The 20,440-nt window shown below is 38.3% G+C and overlaps 1 protein-coding gene across 1 annotated transcript; it reads right to left on the bottom strand.

The window, feature by feature from the left end:
• Positions 1-10,326: 10,326 nt before the first annotated feature.
• On the bottom strand, positions 10,327-20,061 carry LOC148875805 (uncharacterized). The gene is made up of 7 exons (XM_088986112.1): positions 17,696-20,061; positions 13,900-13,990; positions 13,610-13,767; positions 13,441-13,492; positions 12,702-12,784; positions 12,451-12,544; positions 10,327-11,343 (listed from the first exon to the last, which is right to left on the bottom strand). Exons 1-7 carry the CDS (start codon positions 19,403-19,405, stop codon positions 10,748-10,750), a joined length of 2,784 nt encoding a protein of 927 aa, XP_088842238.1. The 5' UTR covers positions 19,406-20,061; the 3' UTR covers positions 10,327-10,747.
• Between the last annotated feature and the right edge of the window lie 379 nt (positions 20,062-20,440).

Genomic DNA, 20,440 nt, shown 5'->3' with positions numbered 1-20,440 from the left:
TGTAATGCCATAACTTCTCCATGGCAAAGATGAGAGCAAGACAAGTTCTATCTATGGGTGAATAGTTCAACTCGGCTCCTATTAGTCTCTGATTGAGGTAGTAGAGTGCATTCTCTTTTCCTTCCTCATTGACTTATGCCAACAAGGCTCCCAATGACTACTCTTGTGCAGCGATGTATAGGATGAGTGACTTCTCAAGGATTGATGCAATAAGTATTGGGGGTTTAAGGAGGTATTATTTTATGCTCTCTAAGGGTGATGCGATTAACCGAGACAATGTCTTCATCCTTAGTTATTCCTTCACTTTATCCTTCCATGTCTTGTCCTGCTTAAAAGTTGAACTTTGATTGAGAAGATGATGGAGATGTGATGACAATAGTTTGTTGTCTAACTATCAAGGTCTCATTAGAGGAAATTTCCAAGTTCGCCACCCTCTTCATACAAGAAGGAACAATACTTCGAGGCTCTGAGTTCTCCTTCGTAGCAGTAGTGCATTATAGGCTTTGACATTGTTGTTGGCCCTTTTTCTTCATTTTGGCACCCTTGGACCCTATGCAGAAGAGTATTGAAGTCCTTTGTGGTTGAGCAGATGATGTTGGAGTAGCATCTTGTCCTCCAAGCCTATCGAACACTGATTGTCTCTCTCGGTTCTCCTAGCCGATCAAAAACTGAACTCCACTATCTATGCTTATTTTCCTTCTTGTCCACTACTTCCACGGTGATGTGGTTGGATGATGCCTTTCTTCATGAAATTTGAGTTGGTAGATTTTGACGGTATCCTAAGCCAACATTCTGCTAAGGGATGTGAGAACTTTCACTTTGTGATGTTCTTTGCATCTTTCTTAGGCCATAGGCTTGTCCACTTGTAATGACTAACTCAAGGTCCCGTAACTGATGACTTTCACCTTCTTTGTAACCTACCTTCTCGAGGAGCTTCTCAGCATTAGGGTCAAACCACCCTTCTTGATGTTGTTTTAGAGGTGGTTTAGAGACCGATGACTTTGATGTTGTGGAGATTGGAAGAACAAGATCCTTCTTGAGAACTCCAATGCCACTCCTTGATATTGGTTCTGTGCTTGGTGCAACCATGACCTCAAAAGGTAGTTGCCCTTCCCTTCTCCTTAACTTTGGTGTGTAATGAAGCACGGGGGCTGATTGGTTACAAGAAGAGGAAGTTGATGGTGGAGTTGTTGGAAAGGTAGCAGATGCATGATGGTTTTGTAGATGCTTCTTGTTACCACTTGAAGATGCATTTTCTTCTCCAGTGTTGTGTCATCCTCTTCCTTTCGAACCTTCATTGTGGAAGATTTCGACATAGAGCCGGAAGAGCTTCTGAAATGACCTTGTCAACATAGAATTTTGCGTCAGCAAAATGTGCTTCGACTTTGTTGAAAGGATTTGGATCAAAGACTACTTTCTTTTGTGTTCCATTATGGTAGTATTTGAAGCATTGGTGTCACGTTGAAGGACCCACTCCTGTCTCATGCAACCAAGGTTGTCCCAAAAGTAGTTGGTAGGATGTCTTAGCATCGATGACATGTAGAAGGACCGAATATGTTAAGTCCTCTATTTCTATCTCATGACGCACCATGCCCATGACACATTGTCCCTTTTGGTTGAAGCCTTGGATTGTCAACTTGCTCTTCAGCAATTCATCATTGTCAATCCCAAGTTGTTGCATAGTGGATATTAGCATGATGTTGACAATATATCCATAATCAATGAGGATACGTGACATCTTCTGTTCACAAACATATTCAATAACGTACAAGTGTCTGTTGTGTGAACATGACCCAAGTTGTAAATCTTCATCTATGAAGGTAATTGTTGCCATGCAATCCGCAAATTCGTCCCCTTTTGGTACTTTGCTTTGCCATTGAAAAGTGAAGCTTTTGTAGTAATTGTAATACTTGGGTGAGACTTAAGTGGGATGGCACTTCCCTTAGTTGCTTTGTTGCTTCTTCATCACACATGTACTTTTGAAGAAGCCTTGTCATGTCTTCGTCCTCGTCGGATGAAGCTTCTTCTATTGATGGCGATGTTTCCTCTTCATCAACTGTCACCATGTATCTTGTTACACGCTCCTCTGAAAAAAAATCTCTTGGCATGAACTCCCAATGGGTTATTGAAGTTGGATGAGGCTGTTGAAGCACTTCCTCCTCACTAGTTGGTGGTACCTGAGGTGATTTATCTCTTTGAAACTTTCTTCTTCTTGGAGGCGTTGTGTACTCGTCGTCTTCTAGTTCGCTTTGGTCTGGTTGACATAGGGACAATTGGACGAATAGCCTTCTTACGATGAGAGACGACAGTCCATCTGATCTTGTCTTGAGGAGATGTTTCTGAGTCACTAGAGTAGATGGAGATAGTCTTGCCCCCATTTGAAATGATTTCTTCAGGTTGGTGTTGTACCTTCTCCTTGGGTTTCTTGCTGGTGAAGGTGGACCACCCATCTTCTACCTCATCTTATGAAATAGATGACTCTTCCCAAAAGTCTAGGTCATCAGTCATCAACTCATAGAGAGTTGGGATGTCGGGATTTCCGAACCTTGACATGTCAGGATAAGCATAGACAATGATCACCTCTTGATCAACAATAAAATGAATAAGAATTGTCCCTTGTAGGAGGGATACCGTAGGAAAAGACATTGTTGGGGGGTCCAGGTACCTTGCCCCCAATCTCCATAATTTGAGGAGAATCCGCTAAGTTGTGCTATGGTGTTGACTTCCCTTTTATGGGTGCAGAGTTCCTTGAGGTTTGGACACTCACTGTAGTTTGAGCAAAGGAGGAAGAACTTGTAGAGGGTTGTAGTGGTACTGGGTCAAAATGATCCAAAAGTCACCATGGTGACGTTAGTAGCAGCAAAATTGTCACCAAGATCTAACTCGATCTTTTCTTGTTCATCAAGATGGAGTATTTTTTCCTTCAAGACAAAGCACTTTTCAGTTGGATGACTTATCATCCGATGGTACTGGAAATACTTGGGGTCTGTCACATGTCCTTGCTCTTCAGGCCGCTTGGGCAATGAAAGCTCAATCAACTTTGATTGGAATAGTTGGTTGAGCATTTTTGGAACGTTAGAGTTAGGGAATGGATACCCCTCTTTTAATTCCTTTAGAGTAGGCCTAGACTTCTCTTGGCCTTGGTTTGCAAAAGATTTCACTTTGATCTCTGATAGCTATAAATATATAACCCTAACAAGTGCACTAGTTATCAAGTAGTATAATAATATCGTTCCCACAGGGATTTAACAAAATAAGTATTTGAATCACAGTTTTTCCTAATTATTTGGACAATCAAAATTTAGGATTGAGCAAGAACTACTGAAAATAAAACTGGAACAAAGAAAATAAAAACATGGGTGATCACTAATCGAATATGCAAATGATGAAAATCGCTAGGACTTTTGGTCCACCTAACCAATGTAATGAATATTGATGGGTTTGATTATCCAAGACTAATTGTCATTCCCATAAGCTGAGATTTTTCTAAATTTATTTAATATTCTCTCTCGAGATATACTAAACCTACGCCCATTAGGTAACCCTTCGATCTCTCGAGTAGAGCTCTCAAGATGGAAGTGCATTGAGTATAAGAAAACCATAAAATTCAGATGAATCATGTATATATATATATATATATATATATATATATATATATATATATATATATATATATATATATAACCATTCAATTCACACTATGAATTATTCTGTCAATTATGTGAATTCCTCTCTCAATTCTTTCACATAACCCAAATCAATTAAGAGGTGGCCAAGCTCTTAATTGCATTAAGCACAATAATTCATAGACTATATGGAAATCACAATCTTGGATAGATCAAGAAGATAAAAATATATTCATTAACATGGTTAGGCTTTCCATAGCCCTAACAAGAAACAAATCAGTTCATGATAGAAGAATTAAAGCAAACAAAGGGGAAGAAAGAACTCTTGAATTTGCCCATGGTACTGAGATCTCCTCTTCTTGCCGCCACTTTCTTCTTGAAGTTTCTTGAATTCTTGAACCTTTCTTGAACCCTTCTTGACTGATTGCTCCTTGCTTCTTGATTCAAATAAAAAATTGAGTGATTCAGTGATATCTAAACCTGGTCCGCTCCCTCCTTTATAGCTTAAAGGGGAAGGGGTGGTCTCCTACTTCCTCTTGAAGTTGATCTTTATAAGAATAGAAAGTCCTATCCTAATTCTAATCTTATCTTTTTATCTAATGAACTCAATCCTCTTATCTCTCTAAGATTACATCAAGAATTTAGATCTGGAAGGACTCTTCTCAGTTTCTTGTTCTTGGATTCATATTAGACCTCCTCTGTGAATTGGGCTTTAGCCAGGCTTTTCTGCAAGTTGGGCTTCAGCTGTGGATTGGGCTTTCCTTCGAATTTGCCCTAAATTTGGGCCCAAATTTAACTTCGATTTAGGCTGAATCTTCGAAATCCCAAAACATGAAAGTTGTGGATTTTTCTCTTATCTTTTCAATGGATCTTGAATTAGCCCATTCGGAGTTCGGATACGCGAGTTAGGCTCAGATTACTGAATGATGTCGAAACTGTGAAAAATCATTCGATTTGTCTTTCTTTGCTCCTGATGCCTTCTTTCATGCCCTGGACATAAATATGAGTCCAATTAGATGCTAATTTGGTACAAAAGACATAATAATTTGGTATAAAAATATGATAAATTCTACTCTCATAAATCTTCGTCTTCTTCTTCTTGCCAGAGATCTTAACTGGTGTAGTGGTAGTGCTCATGACTTCCTTTCCTTTGGAGGAGGAGGAGGTATTAAGGTCCTTCTTGACTTCTTACCATCATTCTTTTTACAAGGATCACTTAGTTGGGGATTCCCATGCTTGGCTATCTAGATCTCCAAGTCATGATCTCGTAGCTAACTCTTCGAAGGTGGTAGGCATGTTCCCTTTGAGGCTGTAGAGTAGTCCCCAATGCATCCATTGGACGCATGTGTCTATGGCAGAGGATTGATTGATTTGTTCCTTGCTTTGAAGGGCGATGTTTCTCCGCCGCTCGATGTAGTCAATGACGGACTCATCCTTTCTTTGCCTTGTAGTGGAGAGTTCTGGAAGTCCAACTGTTTGATGTGTACTGTAGAAGCGAGTGAGGAATTCTCTCTCAAGATGGTCCCAATTATCAATGAAGCCTGGATGGAGGTCGGTGTATCAATCAAACGCTATAGACTTGAGGGAGCGAATAAACTGCTTCAACATTTGGTTCTCGTAGGTTCCCGTAGGTTTCCGTATTGTTGCAAGCCTCGATGAAGTGGGCTATGTACTGCTTCAGATTGCCCTTCCTGTCAAACTACTGAAACTTAGGAGGTTAGTAGCCGACTGGAATGCACATTTCATCAATGTGGTGAGTGTATGGTTTGGCATACACTAGAGAGGTCTATGGAACTCCTCCATATTGAGCCCTTATGGTGTGAGTGATTATGTACTGGAGCTGTTGCACCATCAGAGAAGAAATAGAGACTTGGGTAGTATCTTGCATCACGTTCTACACAATGACATGATCATGTTCTTCTTGTTGCTGCTTCAATTGTTCTTGAAGGTTGGGAGTAATTGGAGGAGTGAATCTTGGAGGGTGAGAAGGTCCTTGACTGGATACTGCTTGGTGGTTTTGTATCTCTAGTTTGTTCATCAGGAAGGCAATCTAGAGATCCTTCTCAGCATTGGATCTCTTGAGGTTGTCAATAGCTTCGACCATCTTCTAGAGTCATTCTTCCATCGTCACGACTCCTGTCATCATTTCTAGTACGATGCCACTAGAAGCAGAGTAAGAGTTGGATGATGGACAGAAATATGACTCCGCCCTCGACCCAGTGTTAGATTAATTATCTGAGAGGAAGTGTTTTTTTTCCTTTCACATCAATGTGTGGAGAGTTGATGAGGCTTTCCTTTTGTAGAGTAGTTGCCTTGGTGATTTTCCGTGTAGGAAGCTCCACTAGAGACGTTAGCTGTGCTTTGTTGGATTTCGCCATGGCATGTGTGATAGGGCAATTGTAGGAAGAACCGAAAACGCCAGAGGACTTGTGGAAGGAAGTTGAAGCCTTCTTGGTAGCCATTGGATGAATATTGCAGTTGTCAACTCAAAAGATAAGAGGAAGAGAGCGACCCACCAGGCATGCCAGAAATTTGTCAAAACAAATTTTGTGTATTTCAATTAACACAAAATATGGAGACAAATTATAAAAATAAATTTGTAATAAAAAACAAACAAGGGAATGAACTCTCTTTGATTTCTACTCGATGACGTGAGCAACCTTTGATTAACAGTCGAATTTGGTTAAAACGCTGGCCATTGGTGTGTTTCTCGTACTTTTTGAAGTATTGTCATAGATTTCCTTGATTTTGGTGCTTTAGGAGATTTGGTGTAGACTTCTTCACTCTGGGCTTCATGCTTGATTGGCTGTGAAGTATGCTTCCCTAAGAAGGGCCCTTTTGTGGTGGCTTGATCTTCTTGGGAGAACTTGAATCCAAGTGTGTTGTAGAGAATGAAGAAGTTTTTCCCTTCTTTCTTCTCTTTTGATCTTGTAGTTGTTGGAATTTGCAGGAGCTTGTGGTTGCTTACGCTCTTCATTGTTGGTGTCTAAGAGCTTCTTGCAGTGTGATTCTCCGAAAGAAAGGGACCCTCTTTATTCCTAAGCAAGGCTATTTATATCCAAGGATTAAGGTTGCCACCTCAGCCCACTTAGCTAACCAATCCATGTGAGTGGGGTGCTGGGTTAGGGTTAACTCCCATGCATACACCATTATGTAGGAGTTAGTGGTCTTGTCAATAGGAGATGGGCCACATTGGACTTAATACACTTAAATCCTTAGGCCACTAAGACATATTTATGTAGACTTGGGCCTTGAGCCCATGGAGGCCCATATTAATTAAGAAGCTGTCATGTAAATTAAACCCATTTATTTGGCTTAAAAATTCACATGTCTACAGTATAGATAGATAAATATATACATAAATAATAAAATATAATAATTGGGACAAATACACTGCAATCCACCTCAGAAATCTAAAATTACCACCCCTCTTAGTATACCAGTAGCCCCCCCTATAAACCGCATCCTATACGTACGTGTTATAAATTGTCACAAAAACCCGTATTCAATTTTTATAAACCATATAGTCTTATACCCAACTATTGCAAACTCATAATCATTACAATCTAATATTCAACAGTAACAAAACTCTTATGAACCCATAAACTGTTATAGACCCCTACAAATCCATACTCATAGTTACAAACCTGTACCCAAAATTGTTATAAAAACATATTTATAGGGTGATGTTCCTATTCCTAATACATGGAAAATTGGCAATGGTATCTTATGGATATGGATGTGGAAAGAGTTTGTGGGTAGGAAATCTAAGTGGGGTCCCCAAGGCCTAAACACATTACCCCCAACCCTTGTACACACAGAATATGATCCCAAATGCCCACTACGACCACCTAGACCTTACCAAGTAGCCAGTTGGCACCTTGCATAAATTCCACCAAATTGCTTCAACAAAATTACGAAAGTCCTGGTGAAGATGATTCTAAGTATGTGTGACTCTTCTGATTCGATTGAGCCATTTTGGTCTTGTAGATTCTATTGACAGCAGCTAAAAACAAAACTTGATTAGTTGGTAATTTGATATTCATTTCGATGTTCAAGCAAATTACGTAATTTAACAACCTTTACAAGATCTTCATGTGGTTTATAAAGTAGTTATAAAATTAACTCATTGTCTACTACAGTGTTTTCAACCTGCGACCAGATGGGTCGACCTGGCATCCGTTGGGTCTGTTTCACTACCAACCTGTTTACCTGTAAAAAATTGTCTACTAGTTCAATGACTCACTGCACTGGCCGGTTGAACCACTGAATTAATTGACCCAGTTAGTGGTTTATGGGTCCAATATTAATTTTTTTCTGTATTGTGCATTAATAAAAATGATTTTTATTTATTAAAATTATTTTTTAATATGATAAATATATAATATTAGAGATATCAAAAATAATAAATTTGACCCAAATGGTTGAACCGCTGAGGGAAAGGGATTTAGGCACCTCCAATTTTCATAAATATGGATAATAATCCCTCTAATCATCTATATTACAAAGCGGATATTTGCCTTGGATTCCGTAAAGGTTATGAAAGTTTAATCCATCCAATTATCATATATCACTTGCATATGTACCTGATATGTGCTCTTATACTAGTTATTCAAAAGGTTATGTGTTTCAAAAGACATAAAATGGCCCAAACCCAATTCCTTCTTGTGCTCTCACTAGCCCATCTCGTCTTTGTAATAGACTGGCCCATGGGCTTTGCCCATTTTGCCTTTGGACACAGTCTATCCATGACCTGGTCACACGTCCGTCCCTGACTTCTTGAGGTCATTGATATCAGAAGAGATGTAACTTAGTCAAATTAGCAACTCGTAAGCTCTATCACCAGATAACTGTTTACAATTTTATAGTGATATAGGCCATCACAAGACAAATGATCTGTGTCATTATCACTTTCCATTTTCTCAAGACAATCCATAGCTAGAAGGTAGGTTGATGAATTAGATCCGGCATGGAGACAGTCATGATCTGCTCAACGCAATTAATGGGGATTATTCAACAGGCTGTTTGGATATGCCATGTGAAACGAAATGATTTCCTTCTTTTACTTTACTGGATTGGGTGTTCACTTTGGCCCATTTGTGGTTTGAATAATGTCTTTTCAGGTCTCCGAGGGGAGAAATGAATCGTTTTCATTTTTTTTTATTTGACACCCTTTAGAATGTCCATTTCAAGTAAACAAGTGTTTGTTCAAACACTGTGCAAAAGCTAAACTAAAAATATCCCAGTTCGTGTTGGTGGTCATATAGATGTTTGACAAAATGTCTTAACTTGTTGAGAACAGCAACAGAGAAAAGCATTGAACGCCAATGATTCATTAATAGATTTGTTCCTCTGTCCTCTGATTTAACAGCACTTACCAACTCTTGATTTTCTTGAAAAGTTTTTTGTTTGTTTAAACAACAAAATGCCAAGGCAGTTTCATCTTAGGAATCAATCATTCTTGGTTTTTGTCTAGTGTGGCAAAGCAAAGCTAGCCTGGTGCCTGGAATAGGAGGATTCTTAGCGCAAGCTCCGCGCCATATATGAGAACATCCACCACTTCTTAGTGGGTGATTACTACCTCAAAACAAAAACAGCAGCAATCTAGTTATTTGATAGTTGAGACCTAAACATAAATGGAGGGACATGCCTAAGTAAAAAGACAAAATAGCTTTAATGTAGTATCATAAATAACTGCAGAGTATTTTGTTGTTTTCGGGGAATAATCTTTGGGCGATTAGTTAAAAGGGTGAATCCCAGATTTCTTCCTCCAAATGATTTCGAATTGGTTGATCGGTGAACATTGCACTGATCTTGCACAGCAACAGGGTAGATGTTCCTGGTAGAAGTTGCTACTACCCCAATATAGAATTCTGACCAAAGCCAAAGGTCAGGCAGGTTGAAACTTGAAACTGGAAAAGTAGAATGGTACAAACGAGCTCAACAGGTAACCCATTCTCCCAATAATCCTCCTCTCCCAAACATCATTCCTTCCTTTCCCCGGCCCAGAAAAAGAAAGAAATAACTTTGCCTTCTCCCAAATAAAGGGTCTAAGTGCTATGCGTATTCCCTATAAGGCGTCAAGTTAAAAAAAATTTCCCAGAGCGCAAGGGATAAGAGGCAAGCCCAATAGAGGTGGCTACAACTTGAGCTTTTTACAAGTTATTGAAGTTCGTCTATTTGGTTCAAAATCTAAATCGAAATTGAATTTTAAGCTAGGTTCGAGCCCAATAAAATTTAACTTGTGAGGCTTGAGAGCTTAATCGAGTTTTTTCATGCACACATAATATTAACTAATTTTTATAATTCTTAATTTTTGTTTTTATAAAACATTTGGCTCACAGCCGAACTCGAGCCAAATCAATCTTGAACTTACAAGCTTTTGACTTGAGCCAAATTCAAATTCATCTCTAACTTGAATTGAGCTCAAGCTCGAACTCAAGCTCAAGCCTCGTAATTTATTGGCAAACCAAGCTTGAATAACCAAACATCCCGACTTAGCTCGGTTCCAATCCACCCCTAAGGACAAGGTTATCTAACTACTTAACAGTGAAGAGCAATCAATGCTGTATAATAATTATCCTACGATAACATAAAACCACTTCAGAGAGATTATAATAGCCATTCTAACTTATAATAAGGGTAACTGAATGGATTGGATAACTTTTGCTGCACTGTATGGGCATAGACTCAATCAAAATAGAGAAACAGAAATGTAATTTTTTTTCTATGTAAAGAAAAGAAAATAAAAAAGAATCCTTTGAATTCCAAGATCTTTTTTCTCATGCTCTTTGACTCTACAATTTCCCATTACACTAATCCTTGGGATTCTTCTAAATCCATTGTGTGGTTTTTTCTTTTAGGAGCCTTTCTATTCATTCTTCCTGGCTCTCTGACTCTACGTCTCCCACATCCAGAAAACACGAAAACATGGAAGCAAGGGACGAAAATTCCCAAATATTACAATCCTCACCATATATCTGACTATACACAAAAAAAAAAAAAAAACTACCATTTTTTTGGACAGCTTAAGCTTGGTTAGAATATGGGGGCCCTATCATGTGATATGACCAAGTCACCCAGGCTCTGGCCCATTTCTTCAGGCTTGAATTGAAGTGCCTTTATATTCGAACCGGTAGTCCAAAATTCTGGAATGTTTTAATTTCCCCTCTATGTCCTGCGGTCACAATAACCATACGCCAAGCTGTTCTACCTTGCATAACACCATTAGAGAAATCGGAGCTGCCATGAGGGCTCAGGTTTTTGGTTGCCAAAAGCAGCTTTTCTTCCGGCCATGTTGCTGATATCCTATCAAAGAAGTAACTGCTGTTTGAACTAGAAATGATACTATGCAGTGGACTGTTGGTGTACCCATGTGTAGATGATAAACCCTCATTCCCATTAGCCTCCTTGGCTGGTGATGGTGGATGGTTAGCTGCAGGAACCTCATCCAGATTATCAATACCATCCTGTTCTCCACCATAAGTATCTTGCAATTCACTGGGGCTTTCCATGCCAGGCCAAGGAATGGCCATAGATACATCCTGACAGTGGAAATGCTCATAGCAGCGTGAGACTGTGACACCTTTGCTTCGACCTGGTCGGGATCCAGTTTCATGTTTCCACACATACACAGAAGAGTCCTCACTGGCACATACCACATAATTCCCATCTGCTGTCAATGAGGCTGAAATTTGACTGCTTGTATTGCGAAACCCTGACCAACCAATAACACAAAATAAGCAACATTTTGCAATAATCAGACATGAGATCTTAATTTGATGGTGAAAATTAATGAACTCTGTACTGAAAATGTAAGAAAATGACTCCGTAAAGCAGTGTTGCATGAACTCTTCTATGTGGAAGAAGTGTCTGTGCTGTGACACAGACAAATTCTGGCACTACATGAATTGTCAAAAAATATTACATAAAATTCCCGTCTCTTTGTTCATGACATAAATGAACATCTAGTGTAAATAATAACTATCATTTTTCCATATAAAATGTTCCTAGTTAACAGAATACGTTTTTGATTTACAATGTCCTTTCCTGGATATGCCTCAAAATCCACATCTTTTCTTTCCCAATCAGATTCCTAGACACACCTAGAGGCATTTCCTGTAGAACAATTCCCAAACCATCGCACCATCTACAAGTCATAATTCTGGTGGTCTGATGAGCAAAACATTTGGATGTTTTATATAAGAATGGTTGAAATCTGATATTTACTACTTTATTATTGAACTGCAGTTAATAATAAATTCAAAACCTGATCAATAAACAAAGAAACATAAGCTCCCCTTAAAGGCAATAATCCAAACCAAGCTGAGGCTTGGGGGAATCACAAAGTCTTTATATCTATCTATCTATATAACTCAATAAAATTAAGAAAAAAAAAAAAACAGCATGACAAAATGAGGCAAATATTAGCCAGTAAAGAACTGAGAGGAAAATATCATTGCTGTTCACAACATTTTAATATGTCAACAGATAAAATGTTGGCCTTAAGTTAAAACCCTAACTTGATTGAGTATTGTGTTGATAACTTGATATGATGAGAAAAATGAATTAGTTAAACTCAGGCTTCGCATCAAGTATACTAGAATTTGAACCTACTGCAGTTCACTGAACCAAAATTTCAGGTCAATGAATATTTCCCCATGCATGGAACAGGCGTTTAAAATAATAATGTAAAACAAACAGACGCTGGCTTCTACTAGTTCCTCTAACGTTAAAGAAGAGTCAAGTAGAATCTATGCCATGCATGAAACAACGCATTCAAGAGAGCTAAAAACATTGGTAAAACAGAGCTTGAGTTCCATACCTTTGAATTTGTGAACCAACTCCTTATCCTCAACAACCCGTATTCGTGAATCTGCAGATGTAATAAGCACTTCTGAGGAACTCCCTGGGACAAACTGTTCGGTGAAATTAATCAGCCATTTAAGAAACTTGGATTTCAAAGTATGAACTCCACAGTGTAAGAAAATATAATGTCTAAGCATGGAAATAACAAACGATAAGGGCTTCACTTACAAACAAGTTGAAGCACACATCTAGTGATGTTGATATTACCTGAAAACCAGTGATCTTCTTGAGATGGGATTTCTTTTTCTTGTTCTGTAAATCAATTGCATATTCCTCCTGCAACCTGTTTTCTGGAAAGGAGAGAATGAGAACAAACTATAAGAAGACAAGTTAATAATACACAGATTAGCAGTCAAGAGAATTCATGCATATATGAAGACAAGTTACCATGTTATTGTTGTTGTAGAGTATGTAAATATATGATTTACATTTATGCAGGGATGAACATCTATATAGGTGAATCAGTTAGTTGGGTAGAGGAATGCGTTAATAACAAAAAGGTTGTGGTTCAAATATTTCAAGTGGCATGTTAACTTGATATTGGATTAAGGATGGAAATCCAATCTAATAAAATTTTGGGTCTAAGATATTAATGCCTGAAAGATCCCGAATTGAACCATATCTAGAAAAAGTTAATCCGATAGCACTCAGATAAAGTTATATCTAATCTAATCATGGCCCCATATCCCATAAAAGTTACGTACTAAGGACTAAAGCATAACTCCATAGAGTGAAGTTGCAGAACCAAATTTCACCCAATTCTATGGTGAAATATATTGTTAATAGCATCATCTGTATGTGGGATTTTAGCCTTATATAATTAATAAAATCTACCCTCATACATAAATAGACTAACAAAGATTGATGTGAAATGAAGCACCAAACAAATGAAAATAGTGAACAAAAAACCAACATAAGCAAAAGAGAAGAAATTCTTGAGGGATACCAGAAGTGTTATATCGGTAGCAACTGCCCTTGTATGAACCAACTAGTGCACCCTTCAAAAGTCAACAAAAATATTTCAGTAAAATATAGTAATGCAATATACTGTTTCTAAGAATAATTGCATATCCTGTATGTTGAAGGGTTAATGAGGTCATCAAACATGACTAGACCTGGCCATCAGGTGTATAACAAGCAGCAGTCACCATCTCATGTAGATCCTTCCAATCAACAACTTGGCGATCTGGAATACTCCACATGCGGACCTTATTATCTAGTGACCCACTAATGAAAAATCTATCATCTACAGGATTAAAGTGGATGCAGGTCACTGTGTCAAGGCAAATCCACAAAATTGCAACACAATTAGTAAATAAAAATGAAAAAAAAAAAAAAGCAAACAAGTTGCACAACCATAAAACCACAGAAAACTTAAAAAAAAAAAAGGCCTCACTAGATTTACCATAATCACTGTGTGAGAATGTTTTCAAGCAACAGTTGCTAGACATGTGCCACAGACGAACTGTTTTGTCCATTGAAGATGAGAGCAAATACTGAAAATGAGAAGAGTTAAGCTATAAGCTGTCATGGTAAAGCATTTCAGTAGTGAGAAGTAAGCAAGCATAGTTCTAAGAAAGCCAGAATGTTCAACTTCATGTATCCATTTTTCAAGGATGACACTGCTGGTGCTGTCAGAAGTGGGGCTTGGTGTAAGGATCAAGATGTCCCATGATGAATTTAATGAATTTTCTCATTGTAAGAGTTCCTCATACCAAAAGATTAAGAGTATATCATCATCAATCCATAATTAGATATGCGTATATTTTATTATCTTATTTATTTAAATCAGATAAATGGATCTCAGAAATTTCAAATTTTTTGGGGGCATGTTTGTAGCCGTGGAATAAGAATTGAATAGAGTCTCCATTCCAAGAGGATCACCATGTCCTAATTAAGAACATGTTAGAGGAAATAAAAGGATGGAATGCTTCCATCCTGAGCCTGTTTTGCAGTAATAGTGATAAAGACATTTCTTTACATGTTGTGTACCTCAAGTCCTTAAATAATACAGTTGTGGAAAACATGCACCATCAGAATATCAGTAGAACTTATCTACTGAAGCCAAACTTGAATAAGAAATTACAGACAAAAATGAGAAATTGCAAGAACCCTACCACCCTGATATGAAAATAAGGTTGAAAGGGAGAAAGACCATCTAAGGCCAAATTGTCAACAATCTCAAATAAAATTCTATAATATTGTATTCATGTGTTATGTCATAATATACAACATGTACCATATAAATTAAATTCATGTAAAATCATATATATCTTTTAGATAGGTACTCATAGATTTATATAACATGTCTTCAGCATTGCTCATCAAAAAAAGAAAAAAAAAAAAGCATGTCTATTTGTATATAACACAACATTTGTGCAATGGTTTAGTCCTTACAGTGCAACTCTTATAGAAATTTTATCATCATCATCCAGTGTTTTTATTCAGTCCTTGCAACTTCTCAATTCTTGTAGTGATATACTCTTGTTTATGATCTCAGCCTGGGACTAATCAATCATGATACATGTTTACCAAAGAATTCAACTAATATATTTATTTATCCGCAATTTCATAAAGCTATTCCTTGTATATGTGAAAGTACTGTTATTTTGAAAGTACAAGTAGCCAACAAAATAACTTTATCACTTCTAAAAGTTATGTTAAGGTAACAAAAAGGGTCATTTTCTGTTCTAACACAATGCTCCACTAGCCAGGACAAAGATATTCCATGATGACAAAATTGTGATTGTCAAATTACTAAGTTGCAGTACTTTTGGATCAGTAATGATGAACATTAGAAAGTAAAGAATGAAGTAAAAGATTACAAGCAGAAAGTTTAAGTTTTCTAGTAAATTAAAGGCAGCTTAAAATTGGATTCTCTAAGAAGACAAGGCTATAACCCAAAAACAGCTCAAAGACATAAAATGATATGCTCAATTCCCATAAAAGAATATAGGTGCCCTAGGAAGGGTGGTCCTAAATGTTGCTTACTAGTTTAACCTCTTTGTCCCACATGAAAATACATGACAATTGCAAATTGCCACAAATGGCTTCCCTCAACTGTATCCTTGTAGAAAAACTCAAACTGCTCATACCCTAAACCAAAGGGAAACTAATGGAGATCATTGGAAGAGAATATGAGTGGTAAGTTATTACTATGTTCACATGTAAGTTATTACTATGTTCACTCACATGTGAACATAGTAATTTTAAAAAGGAGTACAACAAGGAGTTGTGGGCAAAGAACAAGCCCAAGAAGCAATTCCAATATTTAGAAAACAGCCCAAAACATGGATTGTCTCTGAATTCCTTGTTATAAGAAAAATATTCACCAGCATAGATAGACATACATGTAAATAGATTCATAGACCACTGCATCACATATTATATATAATATGAAAAATTTTTACCAAAAAAAATATATAATATGAAAAAGAAAACTTTAAAATAACTAGATAAATATATTGATATATGTATATACAAAAGCACCTAAATTATTTTGAGACTTAAAAACTAAAAAGAAAAAACAAAAAGATATGACCCTTAACAGAGTGGAATGGGAGCGGTTTCACATAATCAGTGCCAAAAAGGGATAAGACATTGTTAAGTTGAATTGAGCTCTAAATAAGTAAAAGAGTTAGTTTTTCTTGACTGTCTTCACCAATAACTTTCTGATCGATCTATTATTAATAAGAAAACATAAAAATACAGACTACATAAATGAGCAAATACACATTATATGAGAACCTTAAAGATTAAGCCCTTTAGCAAGTTGATACTTTCAACAAAAATAGGATCTTAACCCTAATGAAGTTATGCCACAACCAGAAAAAGATGATGATGTTTCTATGTTGTTTGACTATGATACCGGAAAAACTTGTAACCAATCAACCGATATCATAAAAGTGGTAATCAATCAGGTGGTATTTATCAATATACACAGGGGGCTTTGATTGGTCAAAGTCTTCTGGTATCGTGTCTTTCCCGCAGCATAGATTTTTCCATATATGAGTCTAAGCTCATAGTTTCTAAAAACCCTAGAAACGAGCATTCAGATTCAATGTTGGTGACCGTGCTTGCACAATATTTCTTGCAGTTCGATTAATTTCAGAATCAGTCAGCAAAACCTTTGCTCGTTTACACGTATCTTGGTCAGTTCCCAAGTCAAAATACTCAGACCATATATAACTAAAAGTTAAGGCTTTGTTTGACTCCTTCCAGCTGAAGTAGTTTGTCAAGTCCTAAAGTCAGCTTCTAATTAATGTAATAATAAAGTGGAAAGTGCTATTGAGTCAGTGTCTTCTTTAAGGGGCTGTTTTGTAACGGCTGCCATGACTGAGTTGAATGCATTCTTTGTAATGTTGACTTTAGTTCAAGACTAGGCTACCACTTTGTTTTTATACTAATTTGCTCATGAAATCTCATTATCATGGATATATGTTTGTTTAGTAGCAAGCTAAGCACCTACTCTAACAAGAAAAATAGTGCTGCCAATTGTGTGCCTCCATGAGGTAAATATCAAATCAATCCCATTTCTGTTTCTTATGCATAGCCTTAGTTAGAAAGCTATTAATGATTACAAAGTTAAAGGGTCTCGTGGTTATCTTAAGTCTGCTGAGAATTTCCTGAATGGCCAGGCACCATAAAGGGGTGAGGAATAAAGGCATTCAGGAAAAACTCTCTACCTTATATCAGTAAAGCTGTTTCCCAATTCATGGTTCTGGATATGAAAAAGGCTAAAACAACATTCTGTTTGATCAAGTTTATGGTTCCAGTCTTCCAGATATGAACAATCTAAAGCAAACTTCTGTTTCATCATGTTCATAGTTCCAGATATGCATAGTCAATTCACTGAATCCTCAATATAGGAAATTCATCTTTGACAAATAATTTTACACAACATCCTCCAAAAGTAAAACAGGTTATTCTATGCCAATGTTTATAAAGTGCCCAATAGGGGGGGATTTAAAAGGTCAACTAAACTGCATTTTGGTCCAAAGACCCAACTAAAGAAGGATGAAATTTTTAATAAAGTTTGGATATTTTTTATATAAAAATGCAACAGGAATGAGTAAGCTGAGATGAACTGATGCAATTTGTTTAAAAGGTAAATTAAGATTAGTCATTATACTACTGTGTCCAATAATAATAGTTAAGATGAATGGCAGAAACATTTCAGCATTGACAGAATGTTTGCTAACCTGTGATTTAGACCAGGAAAGGTCAAGCACATCATCAAGATGTCCTCTAAAAGTGCAAATAGGTCTTTCTGAAAGTGCAAAGATAGTCTCTGGAACAATGACTTGGTCCAAGCTTATGGATTTCCGGCTAATTGATGTCCTTGCCCTTCTCCTCTTCTCCAAATGGTTATCCATACTAGATGACACCAACGTTGGTTCAGGCGAACCATTGACTAACATGAATGGATTTAAAATCCCGTCTTCTGGTCTCTCCAGCAGTAAATCACCCTTTCTCTCTGATTCCTGAACCTGCCATATGTGAATGACACAATCCTCACCAGCACTTGCAAGATATCGCCCATCCAAGCTGAACTTGATGCTCCAGATAGATCCAGTATGGGCCTGTATTTCTTGACTCTTATACAGTGCACTGAGCTCTTTGCAGGACTTTCCATACTGCCGAACTCTAACCCTCTCGGGGCCATGAAATGTAACATCCTGGCTGTCGTCCGTGGCAGAGCTTGACCTCCTCCCACCCTTCTCCGACGAGGTATCCCTCTCATCGCTGCTCCGCCTCTCCCACTGGCCAGTCACGGTACTGGCAACATTCTTTATGCTCCTGAACCAGCTTCCTTTCTTCTTTGACTTTGATCCACCGCCAGCACTGCCATTTTCATTCAATTCCGAGTCATCGTTTTTAACATTCAACTCGTCTACATTTTGCCTCCGCATCAGTTCCTGAACAATGGGCGAATGCCCAACACACATCTCGAATTCCTCCCTAGTGAGCTGCCGGCCAGTCCCGACTTCTCTAAGCTTGTTCCACATGCCATCCTCACTGAATTCGTTGACTATAAACTCTTTTCCATTATCCAAATTCTTAATCGTGCAGAACTGATCAGGGACCTTACCGTTGCCACTATAATCCGAATCATCATCGAATTCCCTACCAGTAGTGCCAGCATTGGCCGACACAGGAGTCATGGAATTGAAGTTAGGGCTAGGGTTGATATTTGTGGGATCACTTCTGAAATTTTCCACCCTCCTAGAAGGTTTCCCGGTAGGGGGTTTATTGGGAGGGGTAACATTGGCATTAGGGGATCCGTTGCTTCCGCTGCTCCGGGATTTAGAAAGAAGAGGATTATGTACAAGGGGAACGGAGTTCCCGACAGACTGAATTGAATAAATTGAATGAATTGAAGTAGAAGAAAATGTGGAAGAATTATAGTGATCTGTGTTGGGCGGAGGACATAAGGAAGAGGTGCAATCGGCGGAACCGTCTGACTTGGATCGAACGATGCCCGAATTGGAATTACCAAGAGAGGAGGCATCCTGGTGTTGTTGAGTTGGTAAGCGATCGGCAGAAACAGATCTCCCGAACAACTCCGTTTCCTTGGTTCTACGGCTGGTGCCACCTTGGTGGTTGGGATCGTTGGAGGATTTTAGGCGGGAGAGGGAACAATCGCCGCTGAGGCCCATCTCGCGGAGGAGACGCTTGCGGCGTTCTTCGATGGAGGAGGGTTCGGCAATCCAGACGTCGTACTTGGAGACGGCCGTGGGGAATCTGGGAAAGGGGGGATGGTCAGAAGCATAATTGGGGGAATTGGAGGGTTCGTCGTCTTCAGAGACGACGGCGGAAGACGAAGTGGAAGAGTGGGAGGAAGAGAGGATGCGATCGAGTGACTCGTAGAAGCATTCCTCCTCTTCTTCCTCGTCGCCGGTGATGCTCATTGTTCCGGCATTCGCATTTCCGACGGCAACAGCGAATGCGTCTGCCTGAAGACCCACGAACACCTATTTAATCGACCTGATCGTTTGAACAAGTTGTGTTTATTAAAAATAAACTGTTGAAGTAAGTTCCTGAAGTCAGCAAGTATGAAGTTTTAGAGAGAGGCGGTGTCATAATAGTCTGAAAGTCGGAGACAGGGAAGCCATTACGATTACGCACAGATATTGTTCTTCTTTGCTTTTTCTTGTTATCGAGAGGCAGAGAGAGAGAGAGAGAGAGAGAAAGAGAAAGAGAAGACAAAAGAGAAAAGAAGAGAAGTGCAAATCCAATCGAAATTCGGGGAGGTCCGACAAGATTAACGAAAAGAGGTTGATGCCCAATGATCTCTCAGATCAGATGATGTTAGAGACTTTGGGCTTAGAGAGATCGAAGGAGAGAGAAAGAGAGACAGAGATAGACTTCACACTCCAGAGAGAGAGAGAGAGAGAGAGAGAGCGGAAAGAAAGGAACGAAGCCCTATGCAGAAGGAAGAGGGTCCGTGGTGCGTGTGTTTTGTAGAAGTTGATGCTGTTTTCTCTTTGTTGGGGTGGAAACATGGAACTATCAACCATGGAAGTGGTGGGTCGTGTCGTCTCCGCTGTTTGACGTTCCATAATCCATAATCCATCTCTCTCTCAATAAATTTTAAATACGTAAAATTAATTATTAAAATTTTCAAGAAATGAAGGGAAATGGTTTCGTTGTCCTCTCGTCTTTCTTCAACTTGTTCATTAATTTCGAATTAATTATTATTAAATCAAGAAGTTAAAATGTGAAAAACCGATGACAAATGAAGAATAATTAGGAAGAAAAAGTGAAGCCAAAACCGCAGAAGTTCACTTATTATTTACTACTAAAAATAATTAAATAATTAATAATGTTTAAATTTCCCAGAGGCAGAAGGGAAACAGAAAAGAAACCCAAACCCGCCAGACACCAAAAGTAACACACTCACGTCAACCCGGGCCCCCAGGACCCGAGGTGGAAACCGGAAAGAA

This window comes from Nelumbo lutea, chromosome 1, assembly GCF_056320005.1.
Source record: "Nelumbo lutea isolate HS-2025 chromosome 1, American lotus-T2T, whole genome shotgun sequence".
Taxonomy (NCBI): domain Eukaryota; kingdom Viridiplantae; phylum Streptophyta; class Magnoliopsida; order Proteales; family Nelumbonaceae; genus Nelumbo; species Nelumbo lutea.
Note: the sequence above shows the minus strand (reverse complement) of the source record. Positions and strands in the feature narration are given on the sequence as shown.